The sequence below is a fragment of the Erpetoichthys calabaricus genome, chromosome 14 (assembly GCF_900747795.2).
Source record: "Erpetoichthys calabaricus chromosome 14, fErpCal1.3, whole genome shotgun sequence".
Classification (NCBI taxonomy): domain Eukaryota; kingdom Metazoa; phylum Chordata; class Cladistia; order Polypteriformes; family Polypteridae; genus Erpetoichthys; species Erpetoichthys calabaricus.
In genome coordinates this window covers 25,987,141-26,013,741 of record NC_041407.2, presented here as the reverse complement: position 1 = coordinate 26,013,741, position 26,601 = coordinate 25,987,141, and the positions used below count along the sequence as shown (strand labels likewise).

The 26,601-nt window shown below is 39.2% G+C and overlaps 2 protein-coding genes across 2 annotated transcripts; both read right to left on the bottom strand.

Moving 5' to 3' along the window:
• Window positions 1-7,528: 7,528 nt before the first annotated feature.
• polg2 (polymerase (DNA directed), gamma 2, accessory subunit) lies at window positions 7,529-15,389 on the bottom strand. Its single transcript, XM_028818959.2, has 9 exons — window positions 15,118-15,389; window positions 11,648-12,108; window positions 11,412-11,532; window positions 10,764-10,869; window positions 8,861-9,034; window positions 8,630-8,770; window positions 8,349-8,429; window positions 8,081-8,181; window positions 7,529-7,946 (listed from the first exon to the last, which is right to left on the bottom strand). Exons 2-9 carry the CDS (start codon window positions 12,066-12,068, stop codon window positions 7,781-7,783), a joined length of 1,311 nt encoding a protein of 436 aa, XP_028674792.2. The 5' UTR covers window positions 12,069-12,108; window positions 15,118-15,389; the 3' UTR covers window positions 7,529-7,780.
• A 2,317-nt stretch (window positions 15,390-17,706) lies between these two features.
• ddx5 (DEAD (Asp-Glu-Ala-Asp) box helicase 5) lies at window positions 17,707-23,298 on the bottom strand. Its single transcript, XM_028818958.2, has 13 exons — window positions 23,132-23,298; window positions 22,451-22,619; window positions 22,138-22,234; window positions 21,367-21,500; window positions 21,222-21,287; window positions 20,971-21,112; window positions 20,733-20,893; window positions 20,473-20,645; window positions 20,266-20,376; window positions 20,117-20,178; window positions 19,970-20,029; window positions 18,504-18,725; window positions 17,707-18,420 (listed from the first exon to the last, which is right to left on the bottom strand). Exons 1-13 carry the CDS (start codon window positions 23,170-23,172, stop codon window positions 18,014-18,016), a joined length of 1,845 nt encoding a protein of 614 aa, XP_028674791.1. The 5' UTR covers window positions 23,173-23,298; the 3' UTR covers window positions 17,707-18,013.
• Between the last annotated feature and the right edge of the window lie 3,303 nt (window positions 23,299-26,601).

Below are 26,601 nucleotides of genomic sequence, written 5' to 3'. Positions count from 1 at the left end.
GGATGCATCCTGGACAACTCCCTGTGGAGGTGTTTTGGGAGGTGACCTTGGGGAAGATCGAGGACACCATACAGAGATTATGTCTCTTAGCTGGCCTGGGAAACCCTTGGTATGTCCCCGGAGGAGGTGGTGGTGGGAAAAGGGGAGTTCTGGGCATCTTTGCTTAGACTGCTGCCCTCATGACCTGGATAAGCAGCAGAAAATGGATGGATGGATATGCTAATCAACATATTGTCACTCTCTAGCACCATTGATTAGTGAGTATAACAACCTTACCTTGAAACTTCTGTCTTCCTTACCCAAGGAATCATAGAACATGCTTGTCATAGCAATTTATATTGAGGACCAACATTCAGACTTCGCAAGTTAATTGGTAGCAAACTGAGAGTGAATGAAGCAAATCCTTTATGGTCTGTCTGGATATCTGCCTGTTCCAAGTAGCCATCATGATGGAAGAAAAAAAAAATGGACATACTGGCACTCGTAAACAGAATGACTGCTCACATCAGTATCCCATAAAGCACTAAAACTCAGGTATTACTTACCAAATATGGAAAGTGTTAAATAATAAAGCAGTTCAGAACACAAAGTATTTGTTCAACATGATGTGACCAAGGACATTATCTGTTTGAATTGCTGCCCTCAGGCAGACACTGTAGGTCTATTATAGCACGAACTAACAGATTTTAGAACAGTTTTTATCCCAGAGATATACATGAACTGAACAACAGAAAAAGAACCAATAATCTGTTTTGATCAAAGGTGATTTTTTATCACTAAAACACTATAATACTAATTAAACATCAAGAACATGTATAAATTTCATTGGTAATTTTATTTATGCAATAACCGGAGGTGCAATACCTTATTAGCTATGTTTAAATGGGTGTACATGCATGTATGTGTATATATGTATATGTACATATACATACATAGTTCTTCTTTTAATGTGTGAATGTGCCAATAAGATTGCCAATTAACGTTGTTGTACTTTGTGCAATGACAATAAAGGAATGTACAGTATCTGTCTCTCTGTGATCTGTAATTTCCTTCATGATTGGTATCGATATGCAGAAAATTGTAAGAATTGTATGCATTTGTTGCCTGGCAATAAAGTGGAAAAATTCAACTTCAATAGAAATATGGAGGTACATACTCTAGTTGTGAAACATGCCTTCCGTAATTTCGCTACATACTTTTTTCTACCCTTTTCTCAAAAAAAAATTTTGTACTAACAACTTACTATTTTCTTCTAGCATGGTTTTGTGTACAACTTGGTCAGCGGTAACTTGTTTAATGACAGTAGATTTAATCCTAGCCTTAAAGACTGAAGAACAGTCGTAGACTACTAAGCACTGTTGTAAGTCGCTCTGGATAAGAGCGTCTGCTAAATGATGTAAATGTAAATGAGTATGTAGGGGTGAGGAGCCCTGATGGGTCACATCAAATCCAGTCCCCAAGAAGAGAGAAGTAGTAATAGTGCCTTGCACCCTGAGCTTGCTGGGACTGGCTCCAGCTTCCCAGTGACCCAGCTTAGGGTGAAGTGGGTTCAGAAAATGGATGGATGATCAGAAGAGTTAGTCATGAGAAAGATTGAAACTCTGGTTTGCTCAAGGAACTGAGGATCTCATGTGATGTGTGGAGGACCTCTTTGGAAGGGTGGATAGGTTTTTAGTAAAACTTGTTTTTTTAGTAAAACTGGTTGAAACATCAGGAAAAATCAGTTAAGGCGAGACAAATATTTTCAGAATTAGAAAAGTAAAAATTGGTATTTTGCAGGGATCAGTTCCAGGGTCGCATAAAGAATCAGGATAAAGGTATAAAAAAAAAGAAGCTTGTTAAGTTTGCGGATGATACCAAAGTAGGTGAAAGGGCAGCTCATGCGGAGTCATCCCAATCATTGTAGAGGGATCTGCACAGAATGCTGGCATGGGCAGATTTATGAGAGTGAAGTTTAAAGTAAGTAAATGTAAAGTACTACATGTTGGAAGTTAAATATTAGATCTGAATACAATTGGAGGTTTGAAACTTGAAAACACACTACAAGATGGAGCTAGGAGCCATAGTGGATGCATCACTTTTAACATCTAAATGGTGTACAGACATGATCAAGAAAGCTAATGGGATGCTAAATTATGAAGCTTAATGTGTAGAGTACAAGTCAAGGGAGTCTGTGATTGAGCAACTGTATGTAACGTCCTTGAGATCCCTAATGACTAGCCCAACGTGCAAAATAAAGACACCACAACGCTGGAGTAAGTACAGAAGACCGTGGACCAGGCTGATTCTGGGGATGTGAGGCATAAGATGGGAGCAAAGGTTCAAGGAATTGAAGCTTTTCAGTTGACACAAATGGAGATTGAGAGGTGAATTATTTTTTAATACTGTATTATGTTTGGAGTTAATACTATGGATTCAGACCAGTGTAAACATGTTAAGGGTGGATCTTGCAAAAACCTTAGAAAGTTTTTCTTCACACAGAGAACCATAGACACATGGAATAGATGATCAAGTTGTGAGGTACACCAGGGACTTTTACTGATAATTTTAAAGCATTAGGCAAACAAGATTGGCAAGCTTATTGGGCTGAATGGCCGCTTCTCACCAAATTTTTTCTAACCTTCTAAAGTTCTACTTCCAAGGATCCAAATAACGTGTAGAAGAACTGGGAGCTTATACCTCGAACTCTGTTGCAGTCCTTCACTTCCAACCCTAAACTATCACAGAAAGGGGAAAGCAATATCCAGATAGGCCAGGGGTCTCCAACCCTGATACTGGAGAGCTATTGTGGCTGCTGGTTTTCATTGTAACCCTTTTCTTAATTAGTGACCAGTTTTTTCTGCTTATTTACTCTTTTGCCTTAATTTTATTTGACTGCTATTTAAGGCTCAGACCCCATTAATTATTTTTTTCCTTAATTAGCAGCCAAACAATAATGACATACAAAATGAGCCAACACATGGCCAGCAACCTGTGTCCATTTGCAATTAAAGAAAGGTGAAGGTCTAAGGAATGTTGATCTGCTCAGGTCCGCAAAGAAATTTGATGTTTTTCATTTTCTTAATAATATCAGCAGTTTTGGAAATGTTTGCTGTGGCAGAATAAGAGCAGCGACAACGGGTTTAATTAACAAGAAATTTGTTGTTGGTGGCTGAGGCCGTGAATAAGCTGGTCATCTGTTGGCTCACTTCTCGTCTCATTGAATTGCTTCATTTGTTCCTTAAACTGTATCCAAATGACAGCATCTTAAAAAAATAAAGCAATTAAAAAGAAGAGGAAAGAAGTTAATTAGCAGCAAACACTGGTCACTAATTAAGAAAACAGTTGGAATAAAAACCTGTAGCGACAGTAACACTCTAGGACCAGAGTTGAAGACATAAACTAACTGCAACACTAGGCAGGATCAATCTATAAATAATACAACAGAAGTCCATGTTTTTCTCCAATGCCTTTAGAAATTTTTACATTATTAGCAATGCTTCCCTTTGTCATTTTTTCTAATAATCTCAGACCCTTGTAAGACCCATCTAGTAGCACCCACTGCTGGTCAAAGCTTAGGACACCTACTGTCTTAATGTTAAAACAAAATTGAAAGCCCTTTTCACTGGGCAGGAGGGTGGCACAGTGTACACTGCTGTTGCTTCACAAATCAAGAGTCTTGGGTTCAAAGTGTGGAGTTTACATATTTTTCCATGTTTTTTTCTCCAGGTACTCAAAAATGAAAGTGTCTTGTGATGGACCGAAATACTCTCCAGGGTTAGACAGTTGTCCAATGCTGCCAGGATAGGCTTCAGCCCCCAAGACTCCAGGCAACATCAGACACAGAATTGTAAGGGTTTCTATTGAGACACTTATTCAGGGTTTTACTACTCTATATGGAGTGGTGGCTCTGAGGCTAGGGATATGCACTGGCAATCGGAAGGTTGCCGGTTCGAATCCCGTAAATGCCAAAAGGGACTCTGCTCTGTTGGGCCCTTCAGCAAGGCCCTTAACCTGCAATTGCTGAGCGCTTTGAGTAGTGAGAAAAGCGCTATATAAATGCAAAGAATTATTATTATACAAGGGCACTTGGTTTCAGACTACAAAGCTGTCAGAAACAGATATTCATTTTTTATTACGGTTAAAAAACACTTTAAAAAAAATAGGGGTATGCAAACAGAAAGCTGTGGTCTGTATTTGTTTGATTTCTTGCAAAAAAAATAAAATCAGCTGCAAGGCAGTCTTTGGCATTTGCACAGTAGCAGCACACAACGTCTAGCTATGTGAAGACTGATCCACAAAGCCACAGCACCCTTTACGTACAAAAATACATTTTACAGCAACAAAGTACAATAGAGTTCCTAATCATTGTGTGTTCTGTGAATGGTGCTGTAGAAATTAATTGCTTGACCTTTATGGCCAGCTGGTTTTGTAATTTATGAATACATTAATAATGGAAGTAACAGGCAATAGTTAGTCCTTTAATTACAGTATAAACATGGAGAAGTGGGGTTAGTTGGCAGAGTGACTTCACCTACTGAAAAAAAAAAAAAAGAAAAAAAACATAACTCGGCAAGAGACAACTAAAATAATATGATGAAAAAAAATACTTTTCATTAATAACTCTGCACATGATTATGAAATTTAGATGGCAAGTGCTGTAATATAAACTTACTCGTACAACTAACATTGATCCGGTAGTCACTTGAAGCAAAAGCAGTATTTTTTGGTCTGCCTCTTCCGAAGAGTACTTAGTTTCAAAGTGAAGTGACACCTTAAGTCGTCAGGCAATGCCATAGGGAACAGGTGGCAAGAGATGTGGGTCCTATCTTTTTGTTAAATATGGAGATAGTGTGTTTTTAAAAGACAGAGCTGGAGACCCAAGTTTAAAAATATTGGAAACATTAAGCCAGTTTCTAAATATGGAAGATATTGAGAAGTTCATTTCATACATTTATTTCTGGTATAACTGACTACTACAGTGAGTTAATGATCTGTTCAAACTGTTCTATGTGTAGCTTTCTATTTATTCAAGCTCCTGGCCCAAGAATTATTACAAAAACTAGAAAGGAACTCCTGCCCTCATGTCTCTACTCTGGCTTCCAGTTTAGAACTAATATCAAAATCCTTCGTACATCCATCCATTATCCAACCCGCTGTATCCTACAGGGTCACGGGGGTCTGCTGGAGCCAATCCCAGCCAACACAGGGCGCAAGGCAGGAAACAAACCCCAGGCAGGGCATCAGCCCACCGCAGGATGCGCACATACACACTAGGGACAATTTAGGGTCACCACTGAACCTAACCTGCATGTCTTTGGACCGTGGGAGAAAACCGGAGTACCCAGAGGAAACCCACGCAGACACGAGGAGAACATGCAAACTCCACGCAGGGAGGACCCAGGAAGCGAACCCGGGTCTCCTAACTGTGAGGCAGCAGCTCTACCACTGCGCCACAGTGCCGCCTCCTTCTTACATACAATATAAAGCTTTAAATGACTGAGGCATTACATACTGTGTCTATCTGAACTTATCACAAGACAGAGAAAATATCTTCACAAGATACTCATCTATTAGAGGAAGCATGCACTGACAACACATTGCCGCACCCACCACACAACAAACCACCTCGGCATCCCAAATTAGGACCCAATCACAGCTGTACACCTCCGCACCACTCCGCACTACTTCAAATGGAACAGTGAGGTTTTTTTTAAAGTGGAGATATGGATTAATAAAACAGTAGAAGGCTGAGCTATCAAATACAGTACCTTAAAGCTATGGACTGATATGCAACATGGAATAAAAAGGTGGCCTTTCAGTCTCATCCATTAAATCCAAAACTGAAGACTCATTGTTGTAATCTAGCATCCTCCAATTGAACCTGCTGATTAACTGTTCTTTTTGCTTTTTAAGTCATTTGCACAAATGTGTAAGGATTACAATAATTATGAACTGTTACTGACCTTCTCTTCTTGGTATCCTGCTGTAGAACTATTACTTCTGTCACTAGGAAAGATACCAGACATTGTGGGAGCTTTGGAATCCAAGGATAAAAGCATTCTGTCCTCATATTACATTGCCAGCACTAAGTTATATAATACTGTAAAATGCCAAGGAGACAGTGGGCGGCTAGTTGGTGAGCTCTTTAGAAATGTTGCTGTGTCGGACTTTGTGGATGACTTTCTATTATAACTGTCTGTGGCAATGTTTTTTTTTTTCTCTTTTTCATAGACAACAGTCCATATACGAAGGATAAAGGATCCATTTATGTTAATCAGTTTAAAATTGCTTATTAATGTTTTTAACCTAATCCACATCCTCATGCATTTGCATTATGTAACTTGCATTTTACTTGTAAATTTGTCACAGCACTCCAAGCCTGTACCCAGTAAAGGGTGCACTGCAAAAAATAAACTGAAAAATTAAATTTGACTGACAAGCAGGCCAAAACACAGCAGATGAAGTAGTGACCAAATCAATACTTTACTTCATTAATGCATGGAAAGCAGGGGCAGTTTGATGAACCATTTAAAAGAAAGGGACAAGACGGTGTGTCCCAATTACCGAGAGATCCTACACCTCAGCCTCCCAGGGACAACCTAAAATGGCCATGCCATCTGAAAACTAGTCTTCATATATGAGAGGAAGAAATATGGGCCAACTGTTAGACCAACTCTTTGCTCTTCACAGAATATCAAGCTACAACTAGGGATTGCAGAGTCTCCATGTTGGCTATCTAGGAATTGCACCTCAGCCATTTGCAGATGATGTCATTTTGGCCGCCTCAAGAGTGTTATCTCCACCACACACTGAAGTGACTTGCAGATGAGTATGACAGTCAGATGTGAATTATGTGATAATTATGTGATAAGTGGGGTGAACCTTTCCTAAATGCAGCAGTGTAAATCTCCGAGGGTCTTGTTTGCTCTGTAGTCGTCTTTTTTTTTTTATATTATACCAGATTGTAATGTTAAAGGGGAAGCTACATCCTTAAAGCATTTATTTCTCCAGTCAACTCCCACCTCCATCCTCACTTATAAGATCATGAACTTCCCTGTATTAACCACATAAATTTAAAGTACAAGCGCCCAAAACAAGTTTACTGTAAGGGGTTTACTCGATTCTCTCTATAAGAAGTTAGAAGCTCATGAATACAGAAAGGCCTTAAAACAGAACCAAATGTTTCTCCACATGGTTAGTTATGATAACTTGAACACCCAGTACATACTGAAAAAAAAGAGTACAAACATTTGAAGGGATCTGAACATACCATAATTTCTCAGCCTGTTAAAGAAACACAGGAGTTCAAAAGAAGCATTTTACAGGAATGTCAGAGACAACCACAGCAGCACCTGAAGCGGCTTGCCCAAGCAATGCCATTATTTAGCTGCCCATCAATAGTGATGACCGACAGAAAGAAAGGCAGGATCGCAAGAATCATTAAATAATTAGAATATCCTTTTGTTCCACCTGGGTATCTGCAGGTGGTCAATTTCCAAAAACCTTCAAAGCACATTTGCGGCTCATAAATAATAAGGTTTAAACACTCAGGGCAATTATTTTATTAAAAAAATAAAGTTGGAAGTCAGTCTTTGTAATGTTGAGATAACCAGTGCAATTGAATGCCAACTGAACATTTTTTCACTGCACTATAGTCATAGATGAATGATAATTAAGAAAATAGCCTTTTCCACATTTGATCCTCCAACAATGGTGTTATCAGAGAAGGTGGACTTATATATTGGTATTTAAAAATACAACACTATTGTCTCGCATGGCTTTAGTGACTGCCACTGCTTCACATTCTCCGTGCTGCAGTGATGTACTTGGTGAGGAAACTACTGATTTCAGAAATGTGCATCATTTCCCTGATACTGGTGTCACGATTTCTGAGCTGGGCAATTCCATTCTCTAAGGTAACATCATTGACCAAGATGGTAAACAGTACACCCATCTCATCATACCTGCAAAAAATTGAGATGCTGTTTAAGACACATCACACCCCCAGTGCACTGCATCATGTCAATCTTGCCTCAATACCATATGTCAAAACTCCAAACTCAGGAGACACCATTCAAACATGAAACTGAGCAAGTACCTTATAAGCTGCTGCTCCATGGAGATGGATGCAGTTTCTAGGTAGCCAGGCCACACTGAAATTGCTTGTTCCAGCAGCTCTTGAAGTAACCCTTCACAAACCTATGTAATAAAGTGACATAGTCAATTAAATGAGGACAAATGTCTCACTTGGCAGAGGCTAGAATCAGATCTGTATTTCAAAAACACCACCATCCTGCTAGCTCTTCTCTTTCCGCCACATTGTTCTTACTACTTACACTGAAAATGACTTTCAAAAAGTGTCCTACCTGTCGAAGTTCATTACTGGGGCCCCTCCCCATATCCAAAGCCACCTTCACTGGAGTTAAACTGGGATGAAGCTTTAGCACCTAGTACATGAATTAAAAAAAGCTAGATTATGGAACATATCAGCAGAAAATGATAAAAATGCAATAAAGCTATAGTTTGTAACTCTGCATTATTGCAAATGCCATTTTGAGTGCCTTTCAAAATAGCCACCATATTCCATGAAAAGAATTATTCTAAATAAATAAATAAAGTCCCACCCAAAAATGTATAAATCAGACACCTTTCTCTGCAACAGTCTTCGTTTGGTGTGTACACTGCCCATCTCCTGGAAGGAGTTATGCAGATAAGTTCTCACGCCAGTGTCCAAACAGCTGCTTATAGACAGCACATGTGGTATTACTGATTTCCTCCCTTCACGGCACTGGGAAACAAATATACACCTGAATTAATGGTACAAATCTACAAGCAAAAACTGAAGGCTTTAACCAAAAATCCTTTCTAAAAGGTATACCTGCAGCTTGGCCTTGCTCCCCACACACCGGCTCACAAGCACCTCATCTCCTAAACTGCACAGTGTTTCTAGGGTCTCTGTTCCTCCTGAGAAGTTATACTGGATTCTGACTTCTCGGTTTCCATCTGCATTTTGTAATTCACTGCTGCTAAAATCTGATGGGCTGACAGCAAACTATGTATAAAACAAAAAAAAAAAAAAAAAACATCCTTTGTAGGATGTCTGAAATAAACCAACAATAACACGCCATATAGACATCAACAGTTTGAAGTAGAACTGCTTCCTGTGAAAATATGAAAAAAATAAAGATAGCCTGAACTACTGTATGTCACCAGGCAGCCCATTCCTTTTTAAAGAGTCAGGCAATCAAAGAAGCAAACATGGAAGGCACCACATGACAATACACAATAATATTAGACTGAATAACCAGAAAAATAGGCAGGTGACATTTGTGTAGTTTAAGTAGTAACAATCAAGTTTTACTGCATATCCACTTAAAATTTGAAATGCTTCAATACAGAATAGTAGTTTTGTGTATAACAAGATATATTCATTCATCTTTTTCCTGTTCAGCATATTCAGTACAGGGACACAAGAGTTTATGGTTTACATTGGTAGCACTAGATACAAGGCAGGAACCCAGAAGTGGTATCAACCTATAAAAGGATACAGTCGCACATATAAAACACAGGGTCACCCCACAGCCTAGTTTAGGATTGTGGAAATCCAGTGCCTATTAAGCATAAGGTGATAACCAACCCTGCAATGGTTGTCAGTCCATAGCCAAGTAAGAAGCATACACTTTTTTTGCACTTGTTGCTGCATCATAACTGGACATATGGTACCCAGGTAATGCTTGAAGGCCAAAGAAGTATGATCAATCTCTATCCCTCAACACTACCAAATATGGTTACTGGATATCACTGTAATTACTGAAAAGCACACAAGATCTCTGCACACCTTTACCAGGATCCACACTTATTCAACCTTTAAGAGGTACTCCATGCTTTCTTATATGCCGTTATTTTGACACTTTCCAAGGCCCGTTTCAAAGCAAACCGTTTTTACATTTGGTACTTGGATTTTTTTTTATCATTTACTTGGGCAAGAAGAAAACAAATTCACCATTGAGAATTTTCAGAAAAAATGTAAGTCTACCTTATCTGCTTCAGCTGTTCTCTATCAGGATTACAGGAGGCAGGGTGAAAAAACACCTATTGTCACTACTGGGTAACAATTCCATATTGATATAATGGAATTTTATCAGATTTCATAATTGGAAAAAAAAAAAAACACACAACAACACAATTCTGAGGCTCCACATAATCCAATACTGGGCTTCAGAGGGATGGAGTGAGGTCAGAGATGGTCCTTGGCAAGGCACCATCACAGAACACATTTAACACACCCACATTCACTAACACAAAGGCAATTCAGTACTGCCAATAAGTCAAATGTGCAAACTTTTATAAGGCAGACAAAACTGAACACCCAGAAAAAAAAATGGGCACTGGCAGAATGTGTGAACTGGACACAGGTATTCTGTATGTTGTCATTTGACAGCAGTAACTTGTGGATACGAGATGGCAGTGCTAACCACTTATCACCCACATAAATAACAGCATTTCAAATAATTTGAGAAAAATGTTGAAAATGGTCAATTTACAGGCTATCACAACAACAGATATAAAACCAGAGTAGAGTAACTTGAAATTGAACCTTGTGTAACCCTTTTGATGTTACAAAAGGGTCAGCTTCCCTTTTAAACAATCAATTTTAAGTGAAAGAGCTTCCTTACTTCATAGTCTCCATCTTGCACTCAATGCTACCCTTAACTGGATAAACAGCTTTGAAATTGGATGAATACATTGACTGTTCATCATCTGAAAGAGTTTACAATTACCTTTCTCCACCACAGCATTCTATGACGAAGCCAGTATTCAAGCCACTGTGCTGATGTCTGAGGAGAGCTGAACCACACCAGTGATGCCATGAAGCTCTCCCCTGTCCTAAAGGGGACAGCCAAAAGGTTCACATTTAGTAAAAGCTTTAACACTCTGAGCGAACACAAAGGCCAAAACAATAAGCTGACAGCTAACATCCGCATATAATGAAGGGTTGCAGACAACTCTAGTATATGCTGAAGCTTAAGAGTCTGACACCTTATAACATAACCTATAGATGGCTTTATCTGAACACATTCTAACAAAATTTCAAACCGAATAATTGTACTAGGAAACACATTCAATATAGTTATTTAATAAAGCAAACATACAAGGGACTTTCAAAACGTTTCCACACTTTTTTTTTCTTTTTTAAACTATCAATTCACAATTTCAAAAACAAATTACATCACTTTTCTACATAGTCACCTTCCTTTGCGATGCAATTTTCAAGGCGTCATACCAACTTTTTAATGTCCAATTACTACTCCTCCCATTTTCACCGTTTACAACGAAAATATAAAAGTGCGGAAATTTTTTGAACATCCGTCTTAATTTGTGCATCAACTACATTTAAGTCATTTAGCTTCCTAACAGAAGTTACCTACTTGACCTTGCCATTAGGCTCTTCAGCATGAATAGGTCTGTAGCATGTTCCCATCTCCGCCAGTCCAAAAGGCAACTTCCTGTTTAGCAATGCCAGTGAGGGAACATAATGTTCCAATGCCCCTATACAAAAAAGAAAGATTAAAAAAAGGAAAACTAAATACATCTGCACCTTAGCAATAACATGACATTAATTATAATGTAAACTGTTTGTCTTCTTGATGTGCTCATACTGTACCTTGCAACAAGCTTGTCCGAAGACCAATCTGATTGTGCAGTAAACTCTCTATGGATTTGGCCATCTCTTTCTTGTTAAGCTGTGAATCATGGAGGCTTGTATGCAAGGCATTCTTGTCTATTAAACCGATCGGGGTACTAGTGGCAGCTGCTGTTGGTCTCTGCTGGTGCAACGTGCTGATCCCAAATACTTGCTCCCTTAAACTGACAACTGACCTCCACCACAATTCAGCTAAATTGTTCTTCAACTCTGTTCCCAGTGGCCCGTAGCCCGAGTCATCCTCCATGATGAAGTGTCTTTGCTGGCAAAGCTTAGTCAGTTCTTGATTCCAGGCATAACTGCTAACCGGCTGGGCTTGCAACAACCCAGGCAGAAGGACAGAGGGCTGGCATCTCCTGACACAGCTGGGTAGCCGTGTCATGAGGAGAGCACTTATGAAACCTGGCCACACAATGAAACCACTGGCAGATAAAAAAAAAAGAACAATTAGAAAAGCAGCCAAATCTGGTGGGCCCAAGACAGAAGTAAGTTCTAGCACCCAGGAGTACAGGCATGAGCTGCCTATAGCCTGCCAGGAGAAAAAAATGCATATATAGCTCAGAACAGCTAAAAAAAAAAAGTTTTTGTTGGATGAACAAATGAAGGTTGCTGGAGCAGCTGAGGGTGTTCTTTTTTTATTTCCTTGAACTCCAATTGTTACGCTATGAGTGCTATAACTGTTAAGTAATATGTGGATTGTCTCACATTAATTTCCTTGGCTTTGTTGGGGAGAAGAAATGTATTTCAAAATCCTTAGCCACCTGTTGCAAGGCTAACAAGAGTTATATGTTCATTCTGGGCAAAAAAAAAAAAAAAAAAAGCAAAACCGTTAATCATTTATTTTACAGCAGTGCCCACTCAAAAGTATTATAGTCAGAGGTTGCTTGCTGCTCTGCTGTTTCTTTGATTTCATAAGCTTGTACACATTTCTGAAATGTGATTTTTTTTTTGGGATAGGCAAAGTAGTCATATTGATTTTGATAACACCTTAAAGTTATATTGTTTCTTGGGAAAATATATTAACAATGAGCCATAAGCTCAAAACCAAATTGTTTTCTCATGATGTAGAATCAACATTGTTAAGTTACTTATGTGATTTTAATAGCATATATTTATTGTACACAAAAAGTACTATAACCTACAATGTACAGACAATAACCCCACTCTGTGCTCATTGTATTAATATACTAGGGTGCTTTTCGTACTGCACATTGATCATTTAAAAGTCTGTACAGCAGCTGTTCTTTTGCCTCACGTGACATTAAAGTGTCTCTCGCAGGACATCACATTGTCTTCTGAGAAGATCACATATCTCCTTCCAAGATTAATTTTATTTTTTTTTTAATAATAGTGATATATTAACATAGGCTCACCCTTTGATTAGCACCACAGTGGCAACAACTATTTTGCTTTTTTTTCGGCTAATTTAAGTGACTTGGGCAAACAATTGGGCTCTTATACCCCTAAGAAGGCAATGTTTGCAGTTTCCAAGGTGGCCTCTCTCATTATGCTTTCCAAATTAAATTCTTGTATCACCATCACATATGACCCTAACATTTTTCCACAGACACTAATTCTGATTGACTTGTTTTTACTAGTTTTTGGTTCTTGCAATTTTATGACCCAATTGGGTAGTGAAATGTTCTCTAGTTCATGGGGTTTTTTTTTTCCTTTTTAATCCGAGGAGCCAAATTAGAGAACCAATACTATACCATATGATACCATCGGGATCCAAGAATAGGACTATTATCATAACAAGAGCACAGTCATAAAGAGACAAAAAACAATACTGTAGTCATATAAATAAAATTACCTTTCAACCATATTTCTCACATGAATATGACTAAAAGAAAAAGTTGGCAAACAAAGATATGATTAAAAGAATACTCAAGCTATCAATTTTTCAAACCCGCTTATCCTGAACTGGGTCATGGAACAGCAAGAGCCTATCCCAGCAAACAAAGGGCACAAGGCAGGAACAACCCCTGGACAGGGTGCAGTCCTTTGCAGGGCGAAAACACACACACACAGGCCAATTTAGCATCCCCTATTCACCCAGCCCGCATGTCTTTGCATGTTCTCCCCATTTGCGTGTGTTTCCTCCCACAGTTTAAACTCCACAAAGGTTGTACCTGAGACTTGAACCTAAAACAATTATAATCGTTCAAAACAGAAATAGATTCCTGAGGCGTATCACTGCCAGCGGAAATGCTTAGTGTAAGATTTAGTTGAGAAAATGAAATTCTTAGGGTGCAGTTTGAGGATATGATGATTTTTAAGGAGAGTATAAAAAAGTCCCTTCATTTAGTCGCTTGACTTATTGTGCAGGATAAGGAAGAAAGTAGTTCTGAAATTAATCAATGCAGCTTATATATCTTGTGCTAAATAATACTTTTTAAATAACATTTTGCAAATGAATCCCACCATTAAAACATTTTTTTTTCTAAGTGTCACCGAAAATAGTTTAACATATTCTGCTTTCCATTAAACAATTTAGTTAACCGAAAAAAACAAAAAGAAAAAAAAAACAACAATAATAATATTATTAACTCCACCGACTGCCATGGTGGTAAATGCCTACAGCTTGTCGCAACCCTTTCATAACTTATGGTTTTCTTAGTGGTATAGCAAACATGAGCTCCACACTAACCAATAGATAGACGTTTATATAACCGCTTTGAAAAAATAATATGTCGATAAAGAATTCATAATATTTAAAAATATGACGGAGAGAAGAAATTCTTCCTCGCCAAGGAACCACTTAAAATCTTCTTTGCACCACTCTTACAGACTCAATATATGTCATAACAGCAAACACGCAATAAGACATTGCACAGTTCCACACTCAGTCTCTCTCATATCTCCAGTTCATTCACTCTTCATAGCACCCGGTCAATCGTCGCATTCTTACCCTGTACCCGTTATGTTAATTTCGAAATGGCGCCGCCGTCCTTTCCCTACACAAGCTCGCCTATCATTCCCTCCTTTTCTTCGCTGTCGATCTCCTCAGACTGATTAATAGGTTGTGAGATTAGTAATATTTATTATATTTTCCTGAAACACGCACGTCAACGGTGTTGTTTCACACGCTGCCATCATAAACAGCAGGTCTTGGTGAGGCACAATTCGACAGAAAATTCGCACGTGGATAAACGCGGCAGTTTTACTACACAGACATGTCAGCGACCCATAATTTAAGAAACAATGGTCTGGACTGTCCTGCTTCTTTACGTGTTAACCAATACGCAAGTTTCTCCCCTTTCATGTTTAAAGTTGTTTCAATTTATTCAGGTTAAATTAAAGAAGCACGTAACATTTTCTCTTAAACTGCTAGTATATCCAAGAAACTTCAAAATTATAGTTATATGTTCTTGCAGTTCTCAAACCTTAATGAGTTTTTCAAATTATATTATTAAAACTTTTCAGATAACCTGTGAAATACGTTTCGCCCGCATCTCCAAGGCGGGCTTTCCGCAGAGACTTGCCAATTAAAAACACTGCCGAGCGCTGGAACCGCCGAACATGTCAGAGCAAGCTACAGCATGGATAGCCAAAGCGAAATAACCCACTAAACCATAAAATAAAAAGTAAGCGGCAAACTCAACGAGCCTCCACATTAAAGACCATTTGATAATACGGTGCCGAAACAGTGAAGCACTGCGAGAACACAAGCAATGCTCGAGTTTACTGCGGGAACAGAGTACTGTACTTCGAGAGCGCTCAGTTGACGCAAGACTTCCGGCTTTATTACTCCCAATCAGCTCTCCCGTTCTTACTATCCACCAATCAAGAGTAGCGATTGAGCAGCAAATCACGTTCGTCCTCCGTCCGTGAGCTCCGTTGATAGATGATACAACACTGAGGCAATCGACAGGCGTTTAATCTATTGCTGACCAGCATTAGCGTTACTTGCAATAAAACAAGCAACAACGAGCAGACTTTATCGAAGATTCTCTCATAAAAAACTGCAGTACACAGTTACACGATTAACGCCTCAGTCCTTGACATGATGTGGCAAGTAGGCCCTTAATATCACATTTTCATTAAAGGCTGACCTTGAAGTTATTACCCAGGCTTTACTCGTGAGTAATGTATAATGTCAGAAACTAAAGTCAAAGTACCATAAACGCAGGACTTCACCAGCTTTCCCAATCTGGCTGTACTGCGAAAGTTTTGTCCAAACTGGCAGGCAATCAGTGCCTACAGATAAAAGTGACATGCTTGACCAAACATACAACTGACATTTATTTTCGTAATTCAAAGTTTGGTGGCAATGATTTTAGACTTTAAGGTGTATGCAGTTGGCTATTATATTTACACTACAAAGATGTGGTGTCAAGATCAAAAGAGCTCTTAAAAGCACTCCAAGTTTTCTCAGGACTGATTGGCAGACCCTATAAATTCAGCCCAAAAATGGTTACTAAAAAGGCTTGAAGAACCCCAACATTTCATTGTACTATCTACAGGCGATTCTTCCAACAGTTGGTATCAAAGCACATGCATCTACAGTCTAACACGCTATAGAGCACGGGTGTCGAACTCCGGTCCTGGAGGGCCGCAGGTTTTCATTCTAACCATCTTCATTAGTAACCATTTTGTTCGCTGCAAATGTATCTTTTTTCATTCATTTTAATTAACTTGACTCATTCCCCCTTAGTGGTTTTTTCCTTAATTAGCAGCCAAACAATGACAAAACGAGCCAACACAGAACCAGCTCACCTGTGCCCATCACACAAATATCGAGACCATTTCTTTATTTTCAGATAAGGCTGATCTCACAGGTCACCAAAACATTTTGGTAATGTTATTAGAAAAATACAAAAATTAACAGGTTTGGAAACGTGTTATGGCAGAATGAGAGCAGCAACAAGCAATGGAATTAAGTTTAACAGCAAGCGTCAGCTTCTCATTAAGAGATTGGTTGGAGTCTGAAATACCAGTTTAGGTGGTTATCTGTTGGCTCGTTTCACATCTCATTTCTGTTTGGCTGTCAATTAAATGAATAAAATTAAGAGGACTGAACCCCAAAAACCCAGGGCTATTAAACTGAAGGGAAAATTAGTGAAAGCTGATCACTGATTAGGAAAGGTTGGAATGTAAACCTGCAGGATACTGTGGCCCAGAGTTTGACACCCCCGCTCCAGAGAGATGAACCCAAAGAAAATGTTTGGCACAAACCAACTACAGAATTTTGGTAGGAGAACCATATACCAGCTATGAAGGATGCTGGTGGAAATGTTTTGGTAAGAATGCACAATAATGTTAAATACCTAGTTTCACCACCACTTCTAAACAGGAAACTGGAATAAAGACCTCCAGGACTCCATGGGTACATATAAGCGGTGTATGTTACAGTAAACGGGACAGTGCAGTCAAAAGTTCTACATTGAATCAAAATGTAGAATTAGAATGACAGGACGTTTCAACAATGATCTAAAAGACACAGGTAAACACAAAACCAGGAGGGTTACGAACTAACCTAAACCTCTCATTTAAAACTGCAGTACATACCAAGAAAACTCAATTACCTTGCAGCTGAAAAAAAAAAAAAAAAATGTATGGAGCAATGTGAGAAAGATGTGCATTTATGCCAAACACTTAAGAAAATTTCTACCACCTTGAGATCGAATAGGCAAATTTGTTCCATAAAAATCCAGTAGCTCTTGTAGTGTCCACCTGTTTAAAATATGTACCAGTTTGAAATGGGCATACATTTGGCTGTAGTCTGCTGCTCATGCACACTCACATCATTTGGATAGATACAGAACCTGGAGACATCAAGGAGCACTAAAGCAATTCAACTTGTACCTGCTAGATTATATACTTCTGCAGTTGAAACTGCACCCCTTTCACCTCCAAACAGCATGATGCTCTCAACTCCAGTAATTAACCAGTTTAACTTACATCAAATCAAAAGCAAGTCCCCACTTTAAAATTAAAAAGGGGTCAAATCATTGGACTTTATGGGGGGGGGGGGGGGGGTGTAATTGTGTGATGGGCCAATAAAGAAAAACACCAAATTCTTTTGTTCCTTTATTGATCAGGCCATGCACTGCCTTCCAATAAGATTTGACATACCACTTTCAACATTTACACTTTAAATGAAGTTTTACAGTACAAAAACCTTTAAGATAAAGGAATTTAAAGTAACAAATTAAATAGTAAGAAAAAAAGTGCACCATGTGTACTGCTGCACTGCAGTCTGTTTAAGTTTACTTCTGACATGTTAAATAAGTCTGACCCTGTTATACAAAAATGTGGTAAATTCTGGATAAGGTTGGACCTCGACTCCCCAAAAAAAAAAAAAAACAAAAAAAAAAGTTAAATTCATTGGGAATATGCTGGAGCTATGGCATAATTCACCATCTGCTGTGGCTGCTGGGGAGGGTTCTGTGGATTAAAAGGAAACGGTTGATGGCTCATGCCATTCTGCACAGCTGCCTGCCCATTAGGTGTAAACTGTGCATTCTGAAAGTTCTGGTTACCATACTGCATGGCTTGGTTAGCAACAGGATAGTTTCCTTGTCCATTGTTTGTGTACCCATTGGTATAACCATTGGCACTGCCATCATAAGCTCCAGCGTAGCCACCATTCTGTGCCTTATTACCAAAGACCTTCTTTGCGCCAAAGCCACGGTCATTATCCCGCTCCCTATAACCTCCAAAATCTCTCCTGCCACTAGAATATCTATCACGACGGTCATCTTTAAATCCACCTCTACCCCTGGAACGACCTAGGAGGAAAGAAAAAAATTTCCATGAGTACACAATGTTATAATTTCTGTAATTTAGTTCAGTGCAGAGGTGCAAAACCTACCTCCTCTGTCTTCAACCATCTGCATGAGCTTAGGGTTGATTGCTTGGTTGGCTTCACGAAGCACAGAAATGAGGTCGTTTGCCTGTTTCATGTTCCCAGGAGTAAAGAAGGTATATGCAGTGCCCGTTTTGCTACTTCGGGCAGTTCGTCCAATGCGATGAATATAGTCCTCAGAAGAATTAGGGTAATCATAATTGATGACAAATTTCACATCTTCCACATCTGTAAAGTGTTGCAGTGTGGCAAACAGGAGTGCATGAAGATTTGCACACCACAACAGCCAGACCAAAAACACAAGTTAGCAAAATAAGGGCTCACTGAGAGAGGTTAGGTCTGCAAAGAAGAATGTTAAATACAGACTATCGATTCCTTGGGAATACTACTGTGGGAAGAGATAAACGATGCACACTCCACTTGTCCCAACCAGCCAACCCCAGCCACCCTAAATTCCAAACTCCAATGGTGCAAGTCTTACCATCAAGGAGTATGCATTCACTAGTCCATTCCCGTCAGCGAACTCCCCACAAATTGTCAAGTGACATCCAGGTGCTTCTACGCAGTAGGGCCGCTATGCACTCTGTAGCCTCTTCATGTGCCAATATAGGACCTTATCAGCTGTAAATCATTGAAGGCCCCTTCCTTACACATTCATCAGAAGCTTGCTATAAAGGCCACACTGCTCATCTTGCCCAAGACAAAACTAAGCTATATGCCACAGAACTACCACCATCCCTCAAAACTTCATCTGGGCAAGATCTTCCAAGCAGCTCGTATTCACTTGAGAAAGTGTCTCATTTGGCAGGTCTCGACATGACTTAACAAATGTAGGCGAGGGAGGAACTGAATTGAGAAATTTAGAACCAGCTAAGACTCTCTAGACACCCCCAAATGCTAACCCTACACATGTGCCAGTACTCCAATTCTAGATGTGCAGAAGGAAAAAAAGAACCTCCTACTTCATGAGAAATTTTATAACCGTTACAAATCCTTTCGCACGTAACTTTGGCAATTTAAAAAAAAAAAAAAGGTTTCCACGCTTACAATTACTCCAACACAGAACATGCAGAGTATGTAACAGCAGAAAACACAAAAAAAAGTTTTACCAAGTCTGAAATGCATCAGGGTTCAGGAAAAAAAAAAAAAAAATTACTGCATGAGATCCATGGGCAAGAGCAGGATTTTAGAATGGCCACTGCCCTTTGAAGACTACTGGCACACAGGGCAGAGTTCTGCTTTCACCTCTCTACGTGACTGGGTGGCAGCCAGTCGACAACTTCCAAAAGTCCTCCATCCCCCTCTTGAGTCCTGGGACTGTCATGCCTAGGCCCTGCCACAAAGACTGCACCTTAGGTGAGAGAAACTCAAGAGAATGCACATAAAAGTTAAAGAAAGCAATTCACTTTCTTTAAGAAAAGCTTACAAACTTCTAGAAAAAAAAAGTTCACTTTATCACCATAGTTACTAACCTAAACCTCTGGACGCAACATCTGTGGCAATGAGGATTGGTGCTTTACCAAACTTGAACTCTAAAAAACACAAATGCAAAAAAGGCATCTATGAGCATTGACCTTTTGTTTAGAGCACATGGAAAAGCACAAGTGTGCACTACTTACCATTGAGAACCCAATCACGTTCCTGCTGGCTCTTATCACCATGAATACCCATTGCTGGCCAACTAAAATGCAAAAAAAAAAATAAAAAAAATTACTTCTTCGCCATAACCATCATCACATTCTACACAAATACCCTTTAATACACTCACCCATCTCTTCTCATTCGTCTTGTTAGGTCATCACAACGTCTCTTGGTCTCAACAAAAATAATTGTCTTGTTTTCCTTCTCGCTCATTATTTCTTCTAATAATCGAAGCAACCTATTTCAAAGTGAAATGTTAAAGGCCAGCCTTTAGCCAAGTAACCAAAAAACTACTACGGTATTCACAAAAACACGGACTGCTTAAGATACTCACTTGTCATCTTTTTCTCCATCATTGCACACATCCACAATCTGCAGAATGTTGTGGTTAGCACTCAGCTGTAAAGCACCAATATTGATCTGAATATACTCCTTCAGGAAATCCTCAGCCAGCTGTCTTACTTCCTTAGGCCATGTAGCACTCCACATGAGGGTTTGCCGATCAGGCTGTAAAGGAAATATTGAAACTGCATGAAGGAAACATGGGAGTGAATTTCAAAATTCATAAATGCAAGATTCATGTTCTGTACATACCCTAATCTGCTCTACAATCTTTCTGATCTGTGGTTCAAAACCCATATCTAGCATTCTGTCTGCTTCATCCAAAACAAGGTAAGTGCATCGTCGCAAATTTGTCTTTCCAGCCTCCAAGAAATCTATTAAACGGCCAGGTGTTGCAATACAGATTTCCACTCCTAGAGATAAATGCATTGTAATTAATGGCACATCCAATCTAAAGCAACTAAACACAAGTTACCTATACAATCATTACCTCTCTCCAGGTCACGTATCTGTGGACCTTTCGGGGCACCCCCATATATACATGTTGACTTCAGTCGGGACGCTCGCCCATATTCAGCAGCAACCTGCTGCACTTGTTGTGCAAGTTCACGCGTAGGAGCAAGAACCAAGCACTGTGGTTGGAGAGAAGGGGAAAACACAAACATGTAGACACCACACAGTAACAGCAAAATGTTTACACAAGGTTATGCTCAACAAAAAGGAGAAAAAAAAAAGTCTTACAATTGGTCCATCACCATGGCTCAGGTAGGGCTGATGGTTAATATGCACAATCGCTGGCAGCAAGTACTAGAAGCGGAAGGAGGAAACATTTAATACCTCAGTCTTAAAAGTTAGGCATAAACAAGCCAAGTGATGTTATAGTTACCGCAAGGGTTTTTCCAGATCCCGTTTGTGCAATTCCCACCATGTCTCTACCACTAAGTGCTACAGGCCAGCCTTGTGATTGAATGGGTGTGGGATCAGAGAAGTTCTGCTTCGAGATTACATCCATCACATATGCTAAATGGAGAGGGAAAAAAATCTGAATTAGTTCAAGACATCCTGATAAAATGAATTTCAAGAGAAAATTAGGCCCTGTGCTTCTACAGTCTAGAATATTTTATATATAATTAGAAACCGGTCATTTTTCACCTTTTAAAAAGGTTCACCAGGAGGACTAAAATTACTTCCAAAGGATTTACATACTCAATGAACTCGAAATGGTCCAGAACATCATGCTGCATACTTGTGTTTGAGCCATAACCTTAAGGTTATAGGTTTCAGACTGCTAGGACCCCAGTAAAGAAACTAAAAAAATTAAATTTTCTGGGGAAAAAAAAATATCTATTGCACCACATTAGTAGATGATCCCTTAGGGTCAGTTCACCAGACTTGCACAACTTGAGTATCTCTGGTCATTTTTGCTTAGGAAACCTACAGGTATACTCTGCGGGTATAATTTTAAAAAATGGTTTTCAGGTCTAGGGTCCAAAAAAAAAAAAAGCACCAGCAATTAATATCCTGCACAACTACACATCAAGTCAAATGGCATCTCATATATGGGGGGGTTCTTACCAATGTCTTTGTACATGCTGGACAAAAAAAATATATATATATTAATGGTAAAAACTAATTGGTCTCAAATGTCAACACTTACTTGGGAAATTTGCTTCATGGAACTTCACTATTGGGTTTGGACAATCTCTGCTTCTCACTGTAACTTCTTTGCTTCTTCTGAATTGTTCTACCTCTTGCTAAGAAAGGAAAAACAAAAGCCTTTTAAAAGTAGAAGATAGAGGGCTTGTTCCAAGTTTTAATACATGCTCGTTTTACATGGCACAAGATTTTGAAATACATCCAAAAACTTTAGTACCAGGTGAAATTGCTACATTTTGGCGAAGGTTATTTAAAACGGATGGATGAAAGATCTACAACAGGCCTACTCTCAATAGAGAAGCCTAAAAACTCACCGGTGTCCTTCGAGCCACATCAGGATGCTCCTGGTAGAAATTCTTTTCAAATTTCGGCAGCTCATCCAAGTTCCAATGTTTCTTACGGAGTCGTTCTCCGGGGTTGCCAAACTTCTTGCCTTGAGTAGGCCCACCTCTACTGCCACCAAAACGTGGCCCACCACCAAAGCTGGAAGAAAAAAAAAAGCGATATTTTAGCAACGGGTTCCATTACGCGCTTCCCGTCCATCGCACTACACCGGTTTCAAAACTCAGGCGCTTCAGAGCCACCCACATTTTGCGCTAATCGCCACACTCCCTCCCCCTCCTGCCTGCTTCCGAGCTGCGTCACGTTATCCGGAGATGCGAGCTGCCATTTTGCAGTCTGGCAAGCAACAGAACAAAGAAGCCGGCCGGCATTTTGTAAAGGCAACCATTACAAAGTGCGAGTGTAAAGATAAACCAGAGCGCTTATTCTTATATCCTACTTATTCCTGTACAAATTTGAAATCAAAACAACGAACGTATCCATATACATTTTACTAACCAAAGCCGGCAACCAACGATAGATAATACATTCACTTAGCAATATCGGAATCTCAGTTCTGCCAGTAACTGGCAACTACCATGGCAGAAACGCCACAAATACAGCGGCCCTCAGGCGATTTTTAACGCTCAAACGGCATTTCCTTAATTACTTACCTGCGGTCTCTTCCACGATCTCTATCAGAAAACCCAGGCATTTTTTTCTATTAAATTACAGAACAAAATGAGTAAATAAAATAAATAGTAGTGTGTTCTCTTAAACTTTACTGTACGAGTAGGCCCCCTTACGACGAGTTCTGCTTCCACTACTCCCCGTCCGTAAATGTGATGAAAATGCCGGTTCCTCTCGCTGCAACTTGGAGTTTTATAGAAACAGGAAGCATTACGTCATCTCTGACGTAACCAGAGTGGGGCGGGGAAACAATGCGCATGCGTGGGGGTGTTGTTATTTTTTTTCTTTCTCTTTTTTACTTTGAGGTTGAAAACATACGTAACCGATCAAGTAACTAAAACATTATTTGCTAAAGTTACTGGAAAGTCATTACAGTGTTCCAAATTATAGAGATACGACTTCTCGCTAATATAACATCAGGCTGCAGATGTGATACACAGTTAAACACACTAAATCCAATCTGTGGTATCAGCTATTCAGTTAGATATGATTCCATTGAATGCACACACGTTAAAAAGTACACCCAACTTTTGTGAGCAAATGATAGATTTATAGGGTTATTATTATCACGTATAGCTTATGAATGCATTGGAGATGTCAAATTCAATCTGAGTATTACTACATTATAACAAATGTATACACAGTATGCCTAAAGAGCTAAATTATACAACCTAAACAATATAATAATAATAATAATAATAATACTGCTCACATGATTGTACATCACATAGGTCATAATCTAAGGAATGTACCAAAAATCGAGAAAAGGATCCTTCTTTTTTAACAATCTGTGAAGCTCAGCATCATAAATAATTGTATTAAAACCACTACAGTGGCAAATTAAATAGAATTAATTATATTACTATGAAACATTAGCTCTAGTTTGAGTAAACTGTATTTCCAAACATGACAAGACTGCAGTTCAGTTACTGTCATATGTACATGGAGACAATTTAACAGCAGAGAATTTTCAGTGTGTGTTCAAGTTTTGATTCAAGAGTTGGTGAGAGAATGGTTACACTCTTTTAACTTGTGTTTGGCAACCTCTGATAATAAATATACACATACACACATATACAAAGGCATAATGATGAATGGTCCACATTGGGCCTCTTCACTATGAAAAGAACCTGAGCTGGTGAATGGTAAGCTCATCAAAGTGCAAGTGTAAGTAAAAAATTGATACCAGTGGAAGGAAATAATTACTCCAAGTGTACCAAGTGAAATGCTAGAAGACCTCATCCAGTATGAGAAGTGGCAGCAAAAGGATTCCCTGATGAGAACAGTGCCACTCAGCCAACAAAATATTTTAATTCTCAGTCACAGAGAGACTGAAGAATTAATAAATCGCCTACTTGCAATTATTGTTAAAATCAGTCTCTTCAGTTATTCAAGGATTAAACTATCTAAATGCCTGAAATAGCATCAAAATTTGGTTTAGCCCCTCAGAATTCCAAAGTACAACTGAATCTTCATCTCATCATTGATGCCACTGAAACCATTCTACTGTACAACAGAGAGGTCATGGACACATAGCTTTGCATAAGCCTTAAAAACTGGGAATTCAGAGAAGCTGTTTCTTGGAGATAATGGGTGCAAGGATAAACTTGCCCTAACAGGAGAGCCACAGCTCACAAACTCCCACATTCACTCATACAGGCCTGTTAGGATGACTAATTAAGCAAACAATGCAAGTCTTTGGGCTATGAGAAGAAACCCCATACAAACCTAGGCAAAACATGGTTCCAAGATTTGTTTTTGAAGGTGTTATCAAGATTAATTAAATATACTTAGTCTGGCCTTGTGCCTGATTTTTGCTGGGACAGACTCCAGCTGACCTGCAACCTTGCCCTAGATAAGCAGGTTAGGAAGATGGATGGATGTGCAAAACACATTCTGAAGCTTCACAGCTGTCATGAAAAACATCAACAACTGGACTAAGTCAACCACTGTAAAACACAGCCTAGAAATTCTACCTTTATCTAAATAGAGAGGTGCATAGTCCCTGAAGCACTGCTCTCTGAGGCAGCAGTGGTGCATTTACCATATTGACCAGCTGTCACTTAAACACTTCGAACACAATCTCACTGATAGCACGGAGTCACTGAAAAAAATCTTGAGTATTTTTGTGCATTACTTACATTCCAGGTACAGTACATCATACACCAGTTCAGACCAATCAAAAGGCTTTTACCTGGGACTACTTCTATCATGGACCAAATAACCTAGGTGACACATATAAAACGAGACAGATACTATGCAGATGCAGAAACATACACAGTGAACAAAACATCCAAGTGATCAACAGGCTAAGCTGAGAGAATAGTGTCTTCAGACAGGCACTTTATCTTGATTACATGCAAACAACATCTCCCCCTTCACACAGTCCATCCACATTTACTTTGATCGTCCTCTTCTCCTCTGTCTCAACACATCTGTATTCTTGATTCTTCTACCCACATTGTTTACCTCTCTCCTAATGATATGTCCATTCTACTTTAACCTTTTTTACCATATTTTCTTTTAGATTTCCCCAACTTCAACTATATCTGACATAAGAGGTGTTGCTAGTTTTAGCACTTATTTGTTAGGGGCTTAGCTTCCCCTCTAATAATGCCTATATTCCTACAAGTATGTTAGATGGAAAAGAGATAGGGAGTCCCCCACAAATTGCAGAATGTATATGTCAGATTTCAGAATGAGAGAAAGGAGGAGCTTGGTTCTAGAAGATCTGGGAATGGACACCTAAGACCATGGGACAAGTGGGTGGGGGGCTCTTGAAGATCAGGGGTTGGACACCTGAGATCAGGAATTAAAGCCCTGGAACCCCCTCAACCAACAACACCAGTGTCTCTAATGATCTAATTTCATATCTTTTTATGTTTCTGCTGCTGTATGCATCTAAATTTTCCTTTGGGATTAATAAAGTCTATCTAATCTACTCAGTCTTTGATACTCCACATATCCATCTCAATAGCCTAATTTTTGTAGCATCCACTTTCCTTTCATACGCCTTTAACTGCATTAGTTACATAATACTCCTGATACCTTTTCTCAGTTTTTCCAACCTGATTGCATTCTATGGTTTATTTCTAAATGTAGCTCTCCATCATCTGTTATTGTTGAACCCAGACATTTGAACTTTTTAACCCATTTTAAACCTTTCTCTCACCATATCATAAAACATTCTCATGTTTCTCTCCTCTCTTCACCACAGATGTTTTTTAGCCACCTCACTATATGTCCAGTGTACACTTGACTCCATCTCCTTACATTTTCTCCAGGCTATCTTTCCCTTTAGTAGTTCTGCAATTACAAACATTGTCAACACCTCACTTAGCACAAGCACTTCCTACATTGTTCAAATAGACCCTAATAATTCCTCTCCTCAATAAGCCCACTCTCGATCCAGCTCAAGTAGGAGACCAGCATCTCTCCTCTACTTTCTATCCAA

Bases quoted from the DNA above. Each gene is read 5' to 3' on its own strand.
- ddx5 (XM_028818958.2), bottom strand. From the start codon at position 23,172: ATGCCTGGGTTTTCTGATAGAGATCGTGGAAGAGACCGCAG. The intron at 22,620-23,131 runs GTAAGTAATTAA...TTTTTCTTCCAG, and splicing joins GATCGTGGAAGAGACCGCAG to CTTTGGTGGTGGGCCACGTT. The intron at 18,421-18,503 runs GTAGGTTTTGCA...CTTTCCTCCTAG, and splicing joins GATGGTTGAAGACAGAGGAG to GTCGTTCCAGGGGTAGAGGT.
- polg2 (XM_028818959.2), bottom strand. From the start codon at position 12,068: ATGACACGGCTACCCAGCTGTGTCAGGAGATGCCAGCCCTCTGTCCTT. The intron at 9,035-10,763 runs GTAATTGTAAAC...TTTTATACATAG, and splicing joins GAATGCTGTGGTGGAGAAAG to TTTGCTGTCAGCCCATCAGA. The intron at 7,947-8,080 runs GTACTTGCTCAG...AATTTTTTGCAG, and splicing joins ATGGAGCAGCAGCTTATAAG to GTATGATGAGATGGGTGTAC.